The sequence below is a fragment of the Myotis nattereri genome, assembly GCF_964212035.1.
Source record: "Myotis nattereri genome assembly, chromosome: 8".
NCBI lineage: Eukaryota > Metazoa > Chordata > Mammalia > Chiroptera > Vespertilionidae > Myotis > Myotis nattereri.
The window spans coordinates 34085462-34103712 of NC_138083.1; the positions used below are offsets into that span (position 1 = coordinate 34085462).

An 18251-nucleotide genomic window follows, 5' to 3' on the forward strand; every position below is an offset into this window, starting at 1 on the left:
TTCATGTGCCAGGAACTCTTCTAAATGCATTTAATCCTTACAAGGGCACTATGAAGTCAAACTGTATATGCCCATTTTATGGATGAGGAAACTGAGTCACAGGAGGTTAAAGGATTTGCCCGAGGTCATAACCCTAGGAAGTGGCAAAGGCAGGATTCAACTCGGGCAGCCTGTCTCTGAAGCCCATTCAGTACTGCCTCCCTTAATAGTAAGGATAAGTTTTAACGATCATAACCTGCTTGGACACAGTATTGTGTAGCTGATGAAGCACTTTCACACCAACTCTTTCCTTTAGTTCTCACCACAGCAGCCCAGAGAGGGAGACAATAGTAACTCCCAGTTCACAGTGGGGCGGGGAGCATTGAGGCCGTGAAAGGGGGCACTGACTTGCCTTGCCAAGGTCACCCAGCAAGGTCAGCGCTGGAAGTAGGGGTAGAGTTTGGGATGTTCTGACTCCAAATTTAGGGGACCCCTAGCCTCACTCAACTCCCAAGCCCCCTCAACAGCAAGCCTCTGGCTGGAGGCCTTGACACTGTCTCCCCAGGTCAGTTGCTCTGGCTGGGCTTCCACTGTTGAGCTGAAAGTCCCAGGCTACATCCCGCCCCCTCCACTCTGCTCACTATCACACAGGAGGGACAGGAACTCCAGGGCTGGTGGAGTTTCCGACCAGGCAGGAAAAGGAACAAAGGGGAACTTTGGGGGGGGGGCGTTGAGGAGGGGAGTGGCGGCTAGGAGGGCAGCAGAAGTAGAAGGGACGCTTCACCATGGAATATGAAGTCAAGAAAGGGAAAAAGGTAGGTGGGAGGCTGGGAGGGATGCAGGGCAGAGAAATGGCCCTGGAGCTGGGGAAGTGGGAAGCCTGGCGGGGGGGGGGGGGGGGGGGGGGGGGAGTGAGGGGCAGAAACAGGGCCTTTCTTCTCATTTGGAAGGACTTTTCTCCTCGCCCTGGAGCAGTCAGACATTTGGGTTCCAACCTCCCTAGCCTGTCCTCCCTGCTCTCAGTGGCCGTTGCCATCCCTGGAATATAGACAGACAGACACCGTCCAGGGAAACCCAGCCAGACAGATTCTTTTGGGAGATACTCCCCACCTCCTTCCCTGGTATCCTGGGGGATCCCTCCTGTAGCTTCTCAGTCCAAGGACCCTTAAGAGGCCCATTCCCCTGCTCCCTGCCTCCCAGGACGGAGGGCCCTCTGCAGAGCAGTTCTGTGCTATAGGCTTCCAATCTGGCTTGAGACACCTACCTGCTCCCCTGCTGGGCTCCAACCTACTGCCCCCGCCCCCATCTTTACACAGGGCCCCCTCCTAAGGCTGATGTTCCCAAAGGCTGCCCGCCGAGCAGGAGCCGCCGTTCGGAGCAGTGTGAGCCGCCGGCCCCTGCACTCCATGCCCCTCTATCCCCCTGACTACCTCATCGACCCCCAGATTCTGCTGTGTGACTACCTGGAGAAAGAGGTCAAGGTGCGTGCGGAATAGGAGAAGGGGTGGGCCCATTCTTGGGGTGAGGGGTGTAGGGGAGGGAAAAGTGTTCCTCCACCCTCTTGGTGTCCCTGGCTGGTCTGAATATTAAACTGACAAATACAGATTCACAGGAGAAAAGCATCCACGTTTTATTCAAGTGTTGCATGTCCACAGGAGCCCTCACACGAGAATGAAGAGCCCCGAGGAGTGACCAGAGCAGGAAGCTTTTACGCCTCTTTGACAAAGAAACAATAGCTGTGTGAAGAATTGACAAGGCAGAGGGTTTCGGGCTAGGGCTAGGAAAGGGTGAGGAAGTAACCAGGTTCGTTTATAGAGCCTTCTCGGGCCTAAGTCCATGTCTGCCTTCCTCCTGGTACAGAGCGGGCACCTCTCACACAGATTTATCTCCTGCTTTCAGGGGAGGGGAGGTCAGAATGTTCTCTCAAACTCCTTTGGCTTAAGATATTCTTTTTAAAAAATATATTCTTATTGATTTCAGAGAGGAAGGGAGAGAGAGAGATATAGAAACACCAATGATGAGAGAAGCCTCCTGCACACCCCACACTGGGGATCAAGCCCAAACCTGGGCTTGTGCCCCGACCAGAAATCAAACTGGGACCTCCTGGTTCATAGGTCAACGCTCAACCACTGAGCCATGCCAGCAGGACAAGATATTCTTTTTTAAATATATATTTTATTGATTTTTTACAGAGAGGACAGGAGAGGGATAGAGAGTTAGAAACATCGATGAGAGAGAACCATCGATCAGCTGCCTCCCGCACATCTCCTACTGGGGATGTGCCCGCAACCCAGGTACATGCCCTTGACCGGAATCGGACCTGGGAGCTTTCAGTCCGCAGGCCAACACTCTATCCACTGAGCCAAACCAGTTAGGGCAGGACAAGATATTCTTAATAAGGTGCCGTATTTGGGGGTAGCATGTCCTGGACCCATCAAGAGAGACCTTACCCAACCCTCCCCCACACCTACCCCTGCACAGCCCTGTCTCACACAAAGGAGACTCGGAGGAAAGAATCTGGGCGGCCGTGTCCGTGCCTCGGACTGTGGACCCTCAGCAAGTGACCTCCCCGTGCTCCGTGTCAGTGTCCCCATCGCAACACGGGGCTCCGGACCTCCCCAGGGGAGAGTCGATGGGAAGGGCTCTGTGTGCTCAGAAGCCGCACCTTCCTGTGAGATTCCTTTAGAGGCCTTGTTGCTGCTCAGTGTCCCGGTCCAAGGAACCCAGTTCAGCAAACCACAGGGGACTGGGACCACTCAAGGACTTGACTTCCATTTCAGGAACACCAGGAAGGAGCAGTGAAGAATCCTCTTACCCAAGGAAGATTGATATGGGGTTAAGAGTGTCAGATTTAGCAAAAACAATTATATTTGAATTTCCGGTAAACAAGTAATACTTTAAAAATATGCATATATATATTTTTGTTTGTTTGTTTGTTTTAAAAAAATATATTTTATTGATTTTTTACAGAGAGGAAGGGAGAGGGATAGAGAGCTAGAAACATCGATGAGAGAGAAACATGATCATCTGCCTCCTGCACACCCCCTACTGGGGATGTGCCCACAACCAAGGTACATGCCCTTGACCAGAATCGAACCTGGGATCCTTGAGTCCGCAGGCCGACGCTCTATCCACTGAGCCAAACCAGTCAGGGCTTACATTCATTTTTTTTTTTTTTTTCAGAGAGGAAGGGAGAGGGAGAGAAAGATAGAAACATCAATGATGAGAGAGAATCATTGATTGGCTGCCTCCCGCACACTGCCCACTGGGGATTGAGCCCTCAACCTGGGCATGTGCCCTTGACCAGATTGAACCTGGGACCCTTTAGTCCATAGGCCAATGCTTTATCCACTGAGCCAAACTGGCTAGGGTAGTAATACTTTTTTAGCACTAATGTATGTCCCAAATACTGCATGGGACTAAAAAAATACTAAAACAACAACAACAAGCATTTGTTGTTTATGTGAAATTCAAATGTAACTGGAATCTTGTATTTTATCTGGCAATCCCATATGGAGGGAAAAGCTAATACTTAAAATTTGGGAACTGAAATTTCATACAGAATAAAAAGAAAAGGTTTGATTAGTTAAATCCACCTAGAAAAATAAAACTAAAAGTAAAAAAAAAAACAAAAAAAACTTCATTCTTATATTGATGGAATAACATAAGTTAACTGATAGCATTAAGTTATAACTAAGAATGAATGAAGAATCAATTTATTGATTTGGGGCATCATTTTTCTCACAAAATGATGTCCGAGTTTGATACAACACTCATTCCTTTCTATTTGATTTCTGCAACAAGATCACAAAGAGGGTGAGTGACTTGCACAGTCAGTTGATCCTGGTGTTTGAGGTGGACAGAGCCACTCAGGTCAGTTCTTTCAAGCTATTCTAGTGACTTTTGATTCCATCATAGCTAAATCACTGTGTTCAGGCAATATAAGCTAGCAGTGAGAGTGGGCTGTGGTGTGTGCAGTCCAGTTTTGTCCTTCCTAGTGATATGAATTGGACATGTTATTTACCTGTGCTGTGCCTTATAGTTTTCTCATGCTTAACTTGAGGATGAGTCCTGGCCGGTGTGGCTCCGTTGGTTGGACATTGTCCAGTGCACTGAAAGGTCACCAGTTTGATTCCCGGCCAGGGCACATGCCCAGGACATCATTGTTTTTCATTGTTTCTCTCTCTCTCTCTCTCTCTCTCTCTCTCTCTCTCTCTCTCTCCCCACTCCCTTCTTTTCCCTCTAAACCAGCAGTTCTCAACCTGTGGGTCGCGACCCCTTTGGGGGTCGAACGACCCTTTCACAGGGGTCCCCTAAGACCATCAGAAAACACATATATAATTACATATTGTTTTTGTGATTAACCACTATGCTTTAATTATGTTCAATTTGTAACAATGAAAATACATCCTGCATATCAGATATTTACATTACGATTCATAACAGTAGCAAAATTACACTTATGAAGTAGCAACGAAAATAATTTTATGGTTGGGGGTCACCACAACATGAGGAACTGTATTAAAGGGTCGTGGCATGAGGAAGGTTGAGAACCACTGCTCTAAACAAACAAACAAACAACAAAAATAATAAAAACAGATTTAAATAAAGAGGATGAATGTGCACAAAGCTCTCAGGACTGTGCTGTGTCTGGCTTCTATGACTGGCGCAATAACAGTTACGATCAGGTTCTTATTATTAATGCAGGTATTTCTACCTCAGCCTATCTGCACTGTATCAATGAGGTCAGGGACCTTCAAGGCTTCCGAGTGACTTCTTCCTGCCCTTCTCCCACCATCCCCCCACCCCATCCCTTTTTGCCGTCCAGTTCCTGGGCCACCTCACCTGGGTAACCTCCTCACTGAATCCCTCCAGCCGAGATGAGCTCCTGCAGCTGCTGGACACCGCCAGGGTAAGGCTCTGGAGAGGGGAGAGGCAGGGTCTGTCCCCTTCTGCGTGTCCCACCCAAGGCCCCGGGGGACTCAGGAGCTCCGACCCACCCCACAGCAGCTGAAGGAGCTGCCGCTGAAAACCACGGCGGAGCAGGACAGCATCCTGAGCCTCTCGGCCCGCTGCCTGCTGCTCACCTGGCGCGACAACGAGGAGCTCATCCTGCGCATCCCCACGCACGAGATCGCCGCCGCCTCCTACCTGCAGGACGACGCGCTGCACTTGCTGGTGCTTAAGACAGGTACAGCGGGCGGGGCCTGCCTTGGCTGTGCTTCAACAGGGCCAGGAGGTGAAGGGGCAGAAAAGCCTCAACTCCTTGTTTTGGGGATGTGTGTGACCCGGGGCATGAGCAGGCCTGAGGCTGGATGACGGGGCGATGGAAAAGGCCTGACCACACTATCCTGAGACTAGGGCATGGCCATATGCCGTAAGACCCAGCCCAAGGCTGAGGTCGGGGAGTGGGCGGCCTGACCCACTATCCTGAGGTCAAGTGGTGAAGGCTGGAGAAGCCAGAATCCTGAGGCCCGGGAAGAGCGTGAAGTTAAAGGGCCTGGTGAAGGGGGGCATAGCGGCAGCGCTCAGAGGATAGGGCGAACTTCGGAGAGGGGAGGGGTCTGATCATGGGGAGGAGTCTGATCGAGGGAAGGAGTCTGATCGAGGGGAGGAGTCTGATCGAGGGGAGGGGTCTGATTGAGGGAAGGGGTCTGATCGTGGGGAGGAGTCTGATCGAGGGGAGGAGTCTGATCGAGGGGAGGAGTCTGATCGTGGGGAGGAGTCTGATCGAGGGGAGGAGTCTGACCGAGGGGAGGAGTCTGATCGTGGGGAGGAGTCTGATCGAGGGGAGGAGTCTGATCGTGGGGAGTAGTCTGATTGAGGGGAGGAGTCTGATCGAGGGGAGGAGTCTGATCGAGGGGAGGAGTCTGATCGTGGGGAGGAGTCTGATCGAGGGGAGGAGTCTGGTCGAGGGGAGGAGTCTGGTCGAGGGGAGGGGTCTGATCGTGGGCAGGAGTCTGGTGGAGGGGAGGAGTCTGGTTGAGGGAAGGAGTCTGATTGAGGGGAGGAGTCTGATCGTGGGGAGGAGTCTGATCGTGGGGAGGAGTCTGATCGGGGGGAGGAGTCTGATCGTGGGGAGGAGTCTGATTGAGGGGAGGAGTCTGATCGAGGGGAGGGGTCTGATCGAGGGGAGGAGTCTGATCGAGGGGAGGAGTCTGATCGAGGGGAGGAGTTTGATCGTGGGGAGGAGTCTGATCGAGGGGAGGAGTCTGATCGAGGGGAGGAGTCTGATCGTGGGGAGGAGTGTGATCGAGGGGAGGAGTCTGATCGAGGGGAGGAGTCTGATAGTGGGGAAGAGTCTGATCGAGGGGAGGAGTCTGATCGAGGGGAGGAGTCTGATAGTGGAGAAGAGTCTGATTGAGGGGAGGAGTCTGGTCATGGGGAGGAGTCTGATCGTGGGGAGGAGTCTGATCGTGGGGAGGAGTCTGATAGTGGGGAAGAGTCTGATTGAGGGGAGGAGTCTGGTCATGGGGAGGAGTCTGATAGTGGGGAGGAGTCTGATCGTGGGGAGGAGTCTGGTGGAGGGGAGGAGTCTGGTTGAGGGAAGGGGTCTGATCGTGGGGAGGAGTTTGATCGAGGGGAGGAGTCTGGTGGAGGGGCCGGACCAAAGGCAGGGGGCGGAACTGAAGCTAAGGTAGCCAGTGGGAGATGTCAGACCTTGCCAAATTAGGGCGAAGCCTGAGGCCAGGGGCGGCGTTGAAGGGAAGACGGAATCCTAGAAGGGGGCTCTGAAACCAGGGACAAGGTCCGCGTTAAGGGTACAGAGGGAAGGGACAGTCTGACCACCCCTAGGACCTTTGTCAAGATCTGAGGCGAGGAGCACTGGGGGGGCGGGGGGGGGGGGGGCAGGGGGGAACGGCCTGCGGAGCCAAAACTAGGGGTGGAGCCTGAGGCCGGGACGGTGCCCGAGAGCAAGCACCCGGAGTGAGAGGGGGTCTGGCCTCAGGACTTTTAAGCTAAGGGTGGGGCAGGGCCAGGCGCGGCGGGCCACCACCGAGGCGCCCTCAGGTCCCCCGGGTGGCCGCCGGGGGGCACTCTTAGCCCAACCTCCTGTGGCTGAAGTCTCCCCCGCCTCTCCTAGGTCTGGGCGTGGACCCGGTGCCGGCCGGTGTAGACGCCAGCCCCGGCGGGGCCGGGCGCGACCCGGGCCCGCCCGGCGCCGCTCCCGAGAAGCGGCGGGTGGGCACCACAGAGCGGCGCCACACCATCTGCAGCCTGGACTGGCGGATGGCGTGGGGCGGGGGCGCGGGGGCCGAAGCCCGGGCCGGGGGCGGCGGCGGCAGCCTGGAGCGCCAGCGCGCCGGGGCGCGGGCGTCGGGCAGCTGGGAGCGGCGGCAGACCTTCAGCGGCAGCTGGGAGCGGCGGCACGGCGGCGGCGGCGGCGGCGGCGGCAAGCCGGGGGGCAGCTGGGAGCGGCGGCAGGCGGGCGGCGGCGGCAGCTGGGAGCGGCGCCACCCGGGCTCCAACCCTCTGGACCCGCAGGACCCCAGCCCCGACGCCTACTGCAACCTCGTCATCCTGGCTGTGGCCAACAGGGTGAGCCCGAGGGCACCCCGCGCCGCTGCGCTCTGCTCCCGGGCGCGTCGGGGCTGCGCTGGTGCCGCTTTACCCCCCCCCCCCCCCCGCCCCAATCCTGCCCCATTCACGAGGTTCCTGGGCTCCACCCTGGCCTCTTTCCTTCTCCCTTCTTCTGCCCTACCTAGGACTTCAGTTACTACCTGTGAGCCCATGACGCCAAAAGGCTTCTAGACGCCAGCCCCCGACCCTTGCAGGACACTTCCCCCTTACTGTCCCAATAGGATGAAACTCAAAATAGACTTGATTTCATCCCTCCTCCAACCCTGCTCTTTCTCCAATATCGTCAGCATCCGAACTGCCACGGTAACAATCATGAGGACACGAATCCCCAGCATGAATCAAGTGCCAACCCATGCCAGACACAGAACCAGCATTAACTTATTTCATTCTAACAGTAACCAGTAGAGGGGAATATTTCAGTCACATCCATTCCATAGAGAAGGAAACCGTGAGACTAAGTAACTTGTGCAAGGTCACACAGGAATCAGGTGGCCATTTCAACATTGGTACCCAGGAAGTTCAGGGCCTGTACTCGTGGGGACTGTGTCGTCACCCAAGGCAGAAGCCTTTCTGCCATTCTTTCCTTGCCTACCCTCCCTCCACCCATTCTCCACCATCACCTTTGCTTTTATTCATTTGACCATATTTGAGTGCCATCTTGTGCTAGGTATTGGGCTGGGTGCTGTGGGTACAGAGATAAAGGAGATAAACCTGGTGTCCTCCCTTAGGGCGCTCACAGTCTAGCAGACACGGTCCAGCCCTGTGGCTTCTAAGCTTTCCCTCCGGCCCAGGGTCCCATGGTGAACAAAACATGTTGCCTGTCCAAAAGGAGAGATGGATACTCATCAGAAAACTTGGACTCCGGAGCTGATGCGCTCTTCCTTGAAACACTTTCTCACTTGGCTTCCAGCTCTCCCCATTCTGGTTCCCTCCTACCCGTATCCCTGGCTGCTCCTTCTCTAGAGCTGCTTCCTCCTCCTCTCCTCAGCTTCTTAAGGCTGGCGTGCTCCAGGCTTAGTCCTTACAGCCATTCCTAGATGGTCTCTTCTCGTCTTGGGGCCTTTAAAACACTGAGAACTCCCTAGAAAGTTTCTCTCTCATCATCAAGTCTCCAGACACGTTTTTCCACCCTGCCCCTTCATTCAAAGGTCTAATGACATAAAAGCTGAGCTCCCACTCTTCTGCCCCAAACCTGCTCCTGCCTTGGTCTCCCTGTCTTGATTGATGGCAGCTCTGTCCTTCTGTTGCTTTTACCAAAACTTTGCAGTGATCTTTGGCTCCCCGTTCTCTTTCACACAACCCATATCCACTCTATCAACAAATCCTCTTGGCCCTATTTTAAAAATATAACCATCCCAAAATGCCTATCCTGGGTCACATTTTAATTTACACCTGAGCTTCTTTCTTTCTTTCTTTCTTTCTTTTTTTTAGAGATACAAAATAGGAAATGCCCTCATGGAGTTAATCTCTTCATCATTTATAGTCTTTCTGTGTCTCTTGCTTGAAGGCATAACGAAGTCAATTAAAGAAGCAAATTCTGCCCTAGCTGGTTTGGCTCAGTGGGTAGAGTGTCAGGATCCTGGCTTTGATTCCAGTCAAAGGCACATGCCAGGGTTGCAGGCTCGATCCCCAGTAGGGAGTGTGCAAAAGGCAGCCAATCAAAGATTCCCTCTCATCTTTGATGTTTTTATCTCTCTCTCCCTCTCCCTTCCTCTCTGAAATCAATAAAAATATTTTTTTAAAATAAAACAAATTCTTTATATTTGTAATCTCCAAAAAATTTCACCCAAGGACTTCAGTTCCCTCCTTCTACCAGAGACTGAACTTTATGTATTCATCCTGCTTCCATTTTTGCCCTGGGTGCCAGGAAGCTCATATCTAAATATGGCATCTGGTAGTGTAGTAACTATGTTGAACCTAACACTTTTTATACACTTAATTCTTCCTTCTCCTACTAGGTATTGGGAGGCCTGGCTCTAGTCGTGGCTAATCACTTTACCTCTCTGGATTTCAGCTTCCTACCTGTAGACTAAAACAAATTGGGGATTATTTTATTTATTTTTTAAAATATTTTTATTGATTTCAAAGAGAAAGGGAAAGGGAGAGAGAGATAGAAACATCAATGATGAAAGAGAATCGTTGATCGCTGCCTCCTGCATGCCCCACACTGGGGATTGAGCCTGCAACTCGGGTATGTGCCCTTGAATGGAATCAAACCTGGGACCCGTCAGACCGCTGGCCGATGCTCTATTCCCTGAGCCAAACTGGCTAGGGCGAGGGGCTTCTTTTAGATAAGCTTCAGGAGGGCCCATGAATCCCCAGAAAACTGGGTTGCATGTGTGCATTTTTCAGGACAGGAGGGTTAGAATTATCACTGGAGTCTACAAAGGCGTCCAAGACCCCAAGACCAGCCATTTTGATGGGAAATACCCTCAAAGCCCTTTTATTAAAAGGTATGTGTGTCTCTGTGAGCCTCCTCACACTGTGCCTCCTCCTTCCTGGGCCAGGATGCTGCCGAGGAGTCCTGTGCCCTCATCTGTCAGGTCTTCCAGATCATCTACGGGGACCAGAGCATCGAATGCGTGGACCGGGCTGGCTACCACTACACATCCACGCCCGAAAGGCCGTGGCTCTGCAGCCGCAGTGAGTAGTCGAACTCCTGGCCTCCTCTCCTATGAAACATCCCGAAAGGCCAGGGGAGGGAGGATGCCCCAAGACTTAGGGCCACTGAAAGCCTTTAGGGGTTCTATCTCTCCTTCAATTACAGTATACCCCAATATGGGGTTCTTAAAAAATGTCCGTTTTCATTATGACCTCAAACCTAGCTGCTTCATAGATGTTCTGGTTGTCAGATTCAGAGCAGCTGAACTTCTCTCACCCTTTTGTTTTTGGTGTTCCTTCTTTTGCAGAAACTTAAGATAGAGCAATGTCTGTCTGTAAAGCTGGCTAGCCCCGCTAGGACAGTAGGTCAAAACCAAAATTTCAAGACTGGTCCTTGAATACAATCAAGGGCTGGAATGAGAATGAGACCCAGAGAGTATTTACTGGGCATCAACGATATGCCAAGCAGCCTTGTCTGTCCTGTTTGGCACTGTATCCTTTGTGCCTCGCCCAGGAACAGGGACATCACAGATGCTCAATTTTATTTTTTTGAATGAATGAAAGAACTCTCTGTGAGGCCTTATGATTCCAATTTTACAGATGAGGACATCAAGGTTCAGAGTAGTCAATAAATTAATCAAGCATACACAGCTACTAATTGTCAGAGTTGGGATTCAAACCCAGGTATTCTGATTCTAAAGCTCCTATTTGCACCAGCTTCACTCCCTGTGCTGCCTTCAAGGCCACTAAGTGGGTTTCCTCAGGCACAGCCCCCTCAGCGCGGTCCCTGTTCGCATAGTTCCAGCGACAGGGAGATGGCTCTTTACTTCTGGAAGCACTCCCATCTGTAGAAACTTGGCTTGAGGAAGCTGGGATAACTCATTAACGGTCACAGGAATGATAGGCAAATAAATGAGGTAATGCAATAAATATTTCAAGAAATTCATTCGACAAATATTTATTGAGCACCTACTATATGCTGGGCTCTGCTAATCGCCAGGATATATTGCTGAGCAAAACCAGGTGTGGCCCTGCCCTTATGAGGCTTGCATTGCTGAGGTAATGTGACAGTAGTTAAATAGTTACAAAAATACAGTGCAACCACATGCTGTGCTATGAGAACATATAATGAGGACCCAGCCTGGCCTGGGGACTCAGGGGCGTCCTAAGGAAGTGACATTGAGTAAGCCAGGATCCGAAGGTGAGGCTAGTACCTGGCATCAGTGAGATAACAGGGCTAGGCACAGAGCCAGTTCTCTGTAAACAGTGCTTCTTTACTCTCAAGACTGATTTCCTTCCCTCTCAAAGTTCTTTTTTGTGCCACCTCAAACACATCCAGTTTACAAAATGCACCCTCACCTGTTCCCACCGCTGTTATACCCAAGAGCCTCTGAGGTAGACAGGAAGGTGATGTCCCAATGTTGGGGAAGTTGAGGGCCAGGTGACAGGAGTTGCCCAAGATCATCTGTGTGTCATGGGGGTGAGGTGTGTGTGTGGTGGGGGGGCAGGGGGCAGGAATCGTGGTTAGCAGCTTCCAGGCGCTGCCCATTTCCGAGTAAATGCTAACGTCCTTATAATTGTTTACAAGGCCATCTGTTCCAGCCACCATCCCAACCCCAGGGAGGGACTGAGGTTGAGGCCTCAGAGGCCGGGGAGGCTGGTCCCTGCTTTGCTTCCTCTGACAGCCCCTCTGTCTGTGGTCCCAGGTGACAGCTGCCGAACCGACGGGACTTACGCCTATGATGCCGACTTCAGCTGCTGCAGCTCTTTGTGGGTACCACCCTTGCTGGGGACCCCACTCTCGCCCCCCGCCCCGACACACACACACATGTTCATAAACAGGGTTGTGCTTCTAGGCATTCTTGAACCCCCTGTGGGTAAGAAAAGTGGGAGAAAGTGACCCCACTTTGATTTGTGCTGCGACATTGGGCATTAGGGTGGGAGGTAAACTGAACTCTGATGAGCTCAGAGGATTCATGCCCTGAGAGACCCAGGAAGTGGGCCTACGTAGGCCTGGGGTTCTCTCCTGGTCATCCAGACTGAGTGGCCTGCAAGGTCCAAAACCACAGCTAACGCCAAGGAGTCGTTTTGGTTTATTTTACTTGAGGCTCCATGTAATAGAAAACCCTGAAAGAGAAGAATAGCTTAACAAGATGGAGCATTTCTCCCCTGTCTTTTACATAAAATATTAGGCCAGCATTTCATGCATGGTCGCATGGTTGTCAGGGGCCCAGGCCTCTCTTTTCCTCCCTCCTCAGCACTTACTTCCATCCTGAAGGCCACCTCATGTCCCAAGAAGGTGGTCATGGCTCCAGCCAGGGGGGCAGCATGCCAGGGGCCTCTTGAAAGAGCTTTGCTGGCATTCCCACTGGCAATGTTTGCTTACATCTCATTGGCCAGAACTTGGTCAAATGGCTACAAGTAGGCAGGCTGGAAAATGTAGGATTAAAAAAAGAAAAAGAAAAATCTCACCACCATGCTACACTGCTTCTCCGTAGGTAATAGAAAAGGTAAAGTCCGGGAGGCAGGTTGACTTTTTATGAAGCAATATTTATTGCCAGGCACTGTGCTGTGTGCTAGGGGTACAGTGGGTAACAAGACAAGGATAACCCCCATGCTTAACACATCGTAGGTACACAGCAAATGAAGAAACACAAGTCCCCTGCTTTGCATGGTTTACCGTCTAGCATAAGTGACAAAGAAGTCATTATTTAATAGTGATGAGCATTAATGATAATAAGCACTAAAGAGAAGCTCAGAGTGCCAGGAGGGCCTCTCAGAGGTGATGACACTGGAGCTGAGACCTGGAGAAGGAGCATTCTGGGAGAGGGCACAGCCAGTGCACGGATTCCGAAGCAGGATAAAGCTGGGTGTGTTTGAGGATCAGCAGGAGGCCCCTGTGACTATGGCAGTGACTATGGTCAGAGAGAATGTTTGGTGAGATTTGGAAAGTCCTTGTATGTCATGAGTAGACTCTGTGACCTCATTTGATAGAGGGTCTAACCCAGTCTGGGGGGATCAGGGAAAATTTTCCTGAGAAGATGACATTTAAAATCTAGGTACTCTCTCTCCCTGGAGCAGGCCCATGCATCTCCTAAACTCTAAGGGACCCCCAGAGGCTTGCAATCAGGGAGCAATGGGCAGTGGCAGCTTGTCCCAGGTTAACCCCTTGAACCTGTCTCCAAGGCCTCTTTTCTCTAACTCCAGTGAGCTGACAGCAGCCCCACCTTGGCTCACTTTTTTCTCATAAAATTTCTAGGGAGCCAAAGCAACCCCAGCTAGTCTCCCCTGTTTCTTCTATCCTAGGCCCTTTCTTGTTTTACTGTCCCCAGCTTTAATAAATGTACCCTCAAAATAAAAAATAAAAAATCCAATGATGAATAAGAATTAGCTGAGCAAAAGATAGGGGGAGAGAGACATTCCAGGATGATGGAACAGAATGTGCAAAGGCCCAGAGGTATAAAGGTACTTGGAGTATTAGAGGAAAGGAAGGCAGGATGGCCTGAGCACAAACAGCAAGAGTGAGAAGAGGCTTGAGAGGCAGCCAGATAATGTGGGGCCCTGAAGGAGAAAATGGGACCTAGGATGAGGCCTCAGGCCCAGAGCACTGGTAGCTATGCCCTCCCACGTTCCACCCACGGCAGGAGAGGAGCTGGAGAGAGATGAGTGAGGACTCCTTTCTGTTGTCCCTGCAGCAATGGCTCCCAGGACACATTTGAGGCGTGTTACAGCGGCACATCCACACCCTCTTTCCATGACTCCCACTGCAGCGGCAGCGACCACAGCGCCTTGGGCCTGGAGCAATTGCAGGATTACATGGTCACGGTGAGCTGGGGCACCATTGCAGACAGCACAAGCAAAGGCCTGGAAATTGGAGGAAACATAGGTTATTTCAGGAATCATAAATAATCTTGGACGTGACTGAAGCATAAGACCCAGAGTGGACGTGAAGTTAGGAGAGTATACTGAGGCCAGCTTGCTGAAAGGCCTAAACTAATGTCAGCGAGCATTTTTAGAGGAGGGCCGGGCCAGGTATGCCCTTAGAGAGGGCTCTGGGCCTTTCAGGAAGGGGTTGGATCGGGGTGCTTCCTGGGATTGATCTCGAATGGTGTCCCCACAGTTGCGGAGTAAACTGGGCCCCCTCGAGATCCAGCAGTTTGCCCTGCTGCTGCGGGAGTACAGGCTGGGGCTGCCCATCCAGGACTATTGTTCGGGCTTGTTGAAGCTCTATGGAGACCGGCGCAAGTTCTTCCTCCTCGGTGAGCCCCCTGTCTCCCCCACCCCCACCCCCACCCCCGCCCCAAGGCCAGCCAAGGCCCCTGCATGGTCATGACATTCCTGGTCAGTCTCCAGGCCGGGAGTGTCTGTTCCTTATCTCTCAGCCTCTGATAAGGCCAAGATGATGAGATCCAGGGAGTATATAAGAAGACCGAGAGGTGCAGAGAGAAGGGACTTGCCTGCAGTCACAAAGTCAGTAAGAACAACGCCCTGGTACAACCATTCCATCTTCACAGCAAACCTGGGAGAGGAAAGGATTCTTCCCATCTGACCCCCTGAGGAAGCTAAGGCTCAGAGAGGCTAAGGAGCGTGTTCAAGGTCACACAGCTAGTGAGGAGGGCTAGTAAAACAACAGTGGGAATGATCGTGGTACTAAGTTAACATGTGTTTGGCCATTACCATGTGCCCAGCATCACCTCATTGAATGGCCTCAGACCTGGGAAGTAGAAACTATTATTTACCCCGGTTTTGCGGATGAGCACGCTGAGGCTCAGAGAAGCAGTGCTGAAGTCACATAGTTAGTAGTGGCCGGATTGAAATGAGCTCCCTTGTATGGGGCACTCTGTGTGCTGAGCACCTTGTTTAATCCTAACAAACCTACCAGGAGAAGATGTGTACTTTCCTCAGTTTTACCCGGGAGGAAAGTAGAGCTCTGAAGAGGTCTGTGTGTTTTTTTAAATTTATTGATTTTAAACAGAGGGGACGGGGAGAGAGAAAGAGAGAGAAACTTCATTGGTTGACTCCTGCATACGCCTTGATCAGGGCTGGAACCTGCAACCCTGGCATATCGAAAACTCTCCAACCAACTGAGCCACCAGCCAGGGCCCAGAGTAGTTATTTAATGGGGGTCACACACCTCTGTAATGGGGGTGTAGCAATAATAAGCTAACGTGCAGTGAGCATGTACCGGGAACCACGAAATCTGTCCTTATTCTCTGGCTCAGAGTCAAGGAACTTGTGCAAGGCCTCACAGCCGGTGAGGGGTGGGCGGGGACCTGAACCCGGATTTCCAACGAAGGTGACCCCTCTGTGGGAGGGGAAAGGGCTGAACCCCCAGGAGTCACCTGCCCCTTGGCCCGCAGGGATGCGGCCCTTCATCCAGGACCAGGACATTGGCTACTTCGAGGGCTTCCTGGAGGGCGTGGGCATCCGCGAGGGCGGCATCCTCACCGACAGCTTCGGCCGCATCAAGCGCAGCATGAGCTCCACGTCGGCGTCCGCGGTGCGCAGCTACGACGGCGCGGCCCAGCGGCCCGAGGCGCAGACCTTCCACCGGCTGCTGGCGGACATCACGCACGACATTGAGGCGCTGGCCCCCGACGACGACGAGGACAGCACAGACGAGGAGGCGCGGGGCTCCCCGGGCGGGAATGAGGCATCCGAAGACAACTACCTGTAGCCTGTGGCTGCGCCCAGGCGGAAGGCGGAGCGCGTGGCCCTGCAACCTCGCCTTGGACTCTCACTCTGGTCTGGGGAGGTGCCCATCCTCAGGGCCCCTCCTCACCTCACCCCCACCCCCAAATCCGGCCTCCATTCCCGTCTCAGATCCTGCCCGTAGGGCTCCGGTTCCTAAAGTCTGAGGCAGTCGCTTGGGGCTCAGCTAGCCACTCTACTCTGCCCGCCCGGGATGGGCACGTCCCCCTGGCCCCCGGGATCCGCACCAGGACACCCCTCCTCCCTGGACTGCGCTTCTTTCTGAAGGCCTCGCTAGGGGTGATGAGTGGGCTCCACCTTCTGGCCGACTGAGGGAAGAATCCCCGCAGCCCAGAGACCAGTTCCTCCTGCTCTACAGTTGGAGAGACTGAGGTTTAAAAGAGGGAAAGGGACTGGAGGGAATCTCCTGATTGGCCTGCGATGTTATCTCAAACCGACCAGGCTCAATCTGTAGAGGGTATTTTTAAGGCTCTAAATAGCAGGGACTCCCCCCCTCCCCCACCACCACTGAATCAGATCATCACTGTGGAGTAGAGGTTTTTCTCTACTGAGAGTTGACTCGGGGGAGGGTGATCTGGATCCCAGTCCTAAGGCTCCAATCAAGTTGCTCATTCAGATCTTTGATTTGGAGCCAGACAGACCTAGGGCTGCCCTCTCCAACCCTGCCTTTGGATTTCTTTGGCTACCCAAGACCCCTGAGAGGGGGCGTGGTTAGTGTCCTATCCCCTAGGCCCCCCATCTCCTCGCCTGTCAGATGATATGGGCCCCACCTGCCTCAGAGGGAGGTCATGGAGATGAACAAAGGTCAAGACCTGAGTGCTGGGTCTGCCACATGACAGGCACTCAATAAAGGCTGTTCCCTTCCGCACCTAACATGCTCTGACTCAGTTTACCTGTCTTTACCCTGTGTGCAATGGGCTGGGAATGAGGTGGGAGTGAGATCTAAGAAGACCCTGAGGGAGCACAATTTGGGAAGAGGAAATAGGACTTGCCCGTGCAGCTCCCTTGCAGCCTGGCTTCATGCTTAAGCCAGAAAAGTACCCAAGACTCCACAAAGCCATCCCAGTGGTCTTGGGTAGCCAAAGGAACCCAAAGGCAGGGTTGGAGAGGGCAAGAAGCATAAATACAGCATGTGGCCCAGCCCAAGTACAGGCTTGGAGGCTAAAAGAAATGAGCCCTGAAAGGAAACCAGAGACTTGCCTGGAAGAACTAGGCAAGTTTATCCTAAATAATACAGATGTAAAATGCAAATTGACCATCACACCCTCGCCCAAGATGGCCGCTCCTATGTGGGCACAAGATGGCCGGCAGGGGAGGGCAGTTGTGGGCAATCAGGCCAGTAGGGGAGGGCAGTTAGGGGCAACCAGGCCAGCAGGGGAGGGTGGACAGTTAGGGGTGACCAGGCCAGCAGGGAAGGGCAGTTGGGGGCAACCAGGTTGGCAGGGGAGGGCAGTTGGGGGTGATCGGGCCAGCAGGGGAGCAGTTAGGCGTCGATCAGGCAGGCAGGGGAGTGGTTAAGGGGTGATCAGGCTGGCAGGCAGGCGAGCGGTTGGGAGCCAGCAGTCCCAGATTGTGAGAGGGATGTCTGACTGCCAATCCTGTGGGATCGGACCTAAACCAGCAGTTAGACATCCCGCAAGGGGTCCCAGATTGGAGAGGGCGAACGCTGGGCTGAGGGAACCACCCCCCCCCCGCCAGTGCATGAATTTTGTGCACCAGGCCTCTAGTTTATAATAACATTACAGAGCCCTCTGTGGCAAGATACATGGTACTCACTAGGAGGTAGGTATTATTATTACCCATTTTTTAAATTGATTGAGAGAGAGAGAGAAACATTGATTTTTGTTGTTCCACTTATGTAATGCATTCATTGGTTGATTCTTGTATGTGCCCTGACTGGGGATTGGACCCACAACCTTAGCATATCGGATGATGCTCTAACCAACTGAGGTACCCAGCCAGGGCTACTATCACCCATTTTAAAATAATAATATTATTGTTAGGGCTTCAGCTCCAGAGAGTTCCATGGTTCATACTCAGTTTGTGGCAAGTGACCATCTCAGCATAATTGGTCTGTGCAAGATACTTTTGATATTTTGCTTTGTCTTATTTTCCCCTTGTATCTACACATTCCCCACACTCCTCCTCCCCATCATGGGCACCCACTCCTATGTGTTGATATATGTCCCTGGACATAAATACATACAATGCTTTATGTGTGTGATTACACTACATAAATAGTATTGGGTAAGGATCTCATTTTGTTGCTTCTTTTTCACTTCATAATATGTTTTTAAGATCTACCCATCTAGCTTGTTGCAAAATATTCCAAGCTGAGCATCCACTGTTTTATGTATCCATTCCCCCCAGTGATGGAC

At 52.4% G+C, this 18251-nt stretch overlaps 1 protein-coding gene across 1 annotated transcript; it reads left to right on the forward strand.

Annotated features, from left to right (window-relative positions):
- Window positions 1–742: 742 nt before the first annotated feature.
- Window positions 743–16744, forward strand: CCM2L (CCM2 like scaffold protein). Its single transcript, XM_081097990.1, has 10 exons — window positions 743–794; window positions 1296–1460; window positions 4808–4891; window positions 4987–5170; window positions 7064–7518; window positions 10068–10203; window positions 11868–11931; window positions 13857–13986; window positions 14282–14420; window positions 15522–16744. Exons 1-10 carry the CDS (start codon window positions 765–767, stop codon window positions 15836–15838), a joined length of 1704 nt encoding a protein of 567 aa, XP_080954116.1. The 5' UTR covers window positions 743–764; the 3' UTR covers window positions 15839–16744.
- Window positions 16745–18251: the final 1507 nt, after the last annotated feature.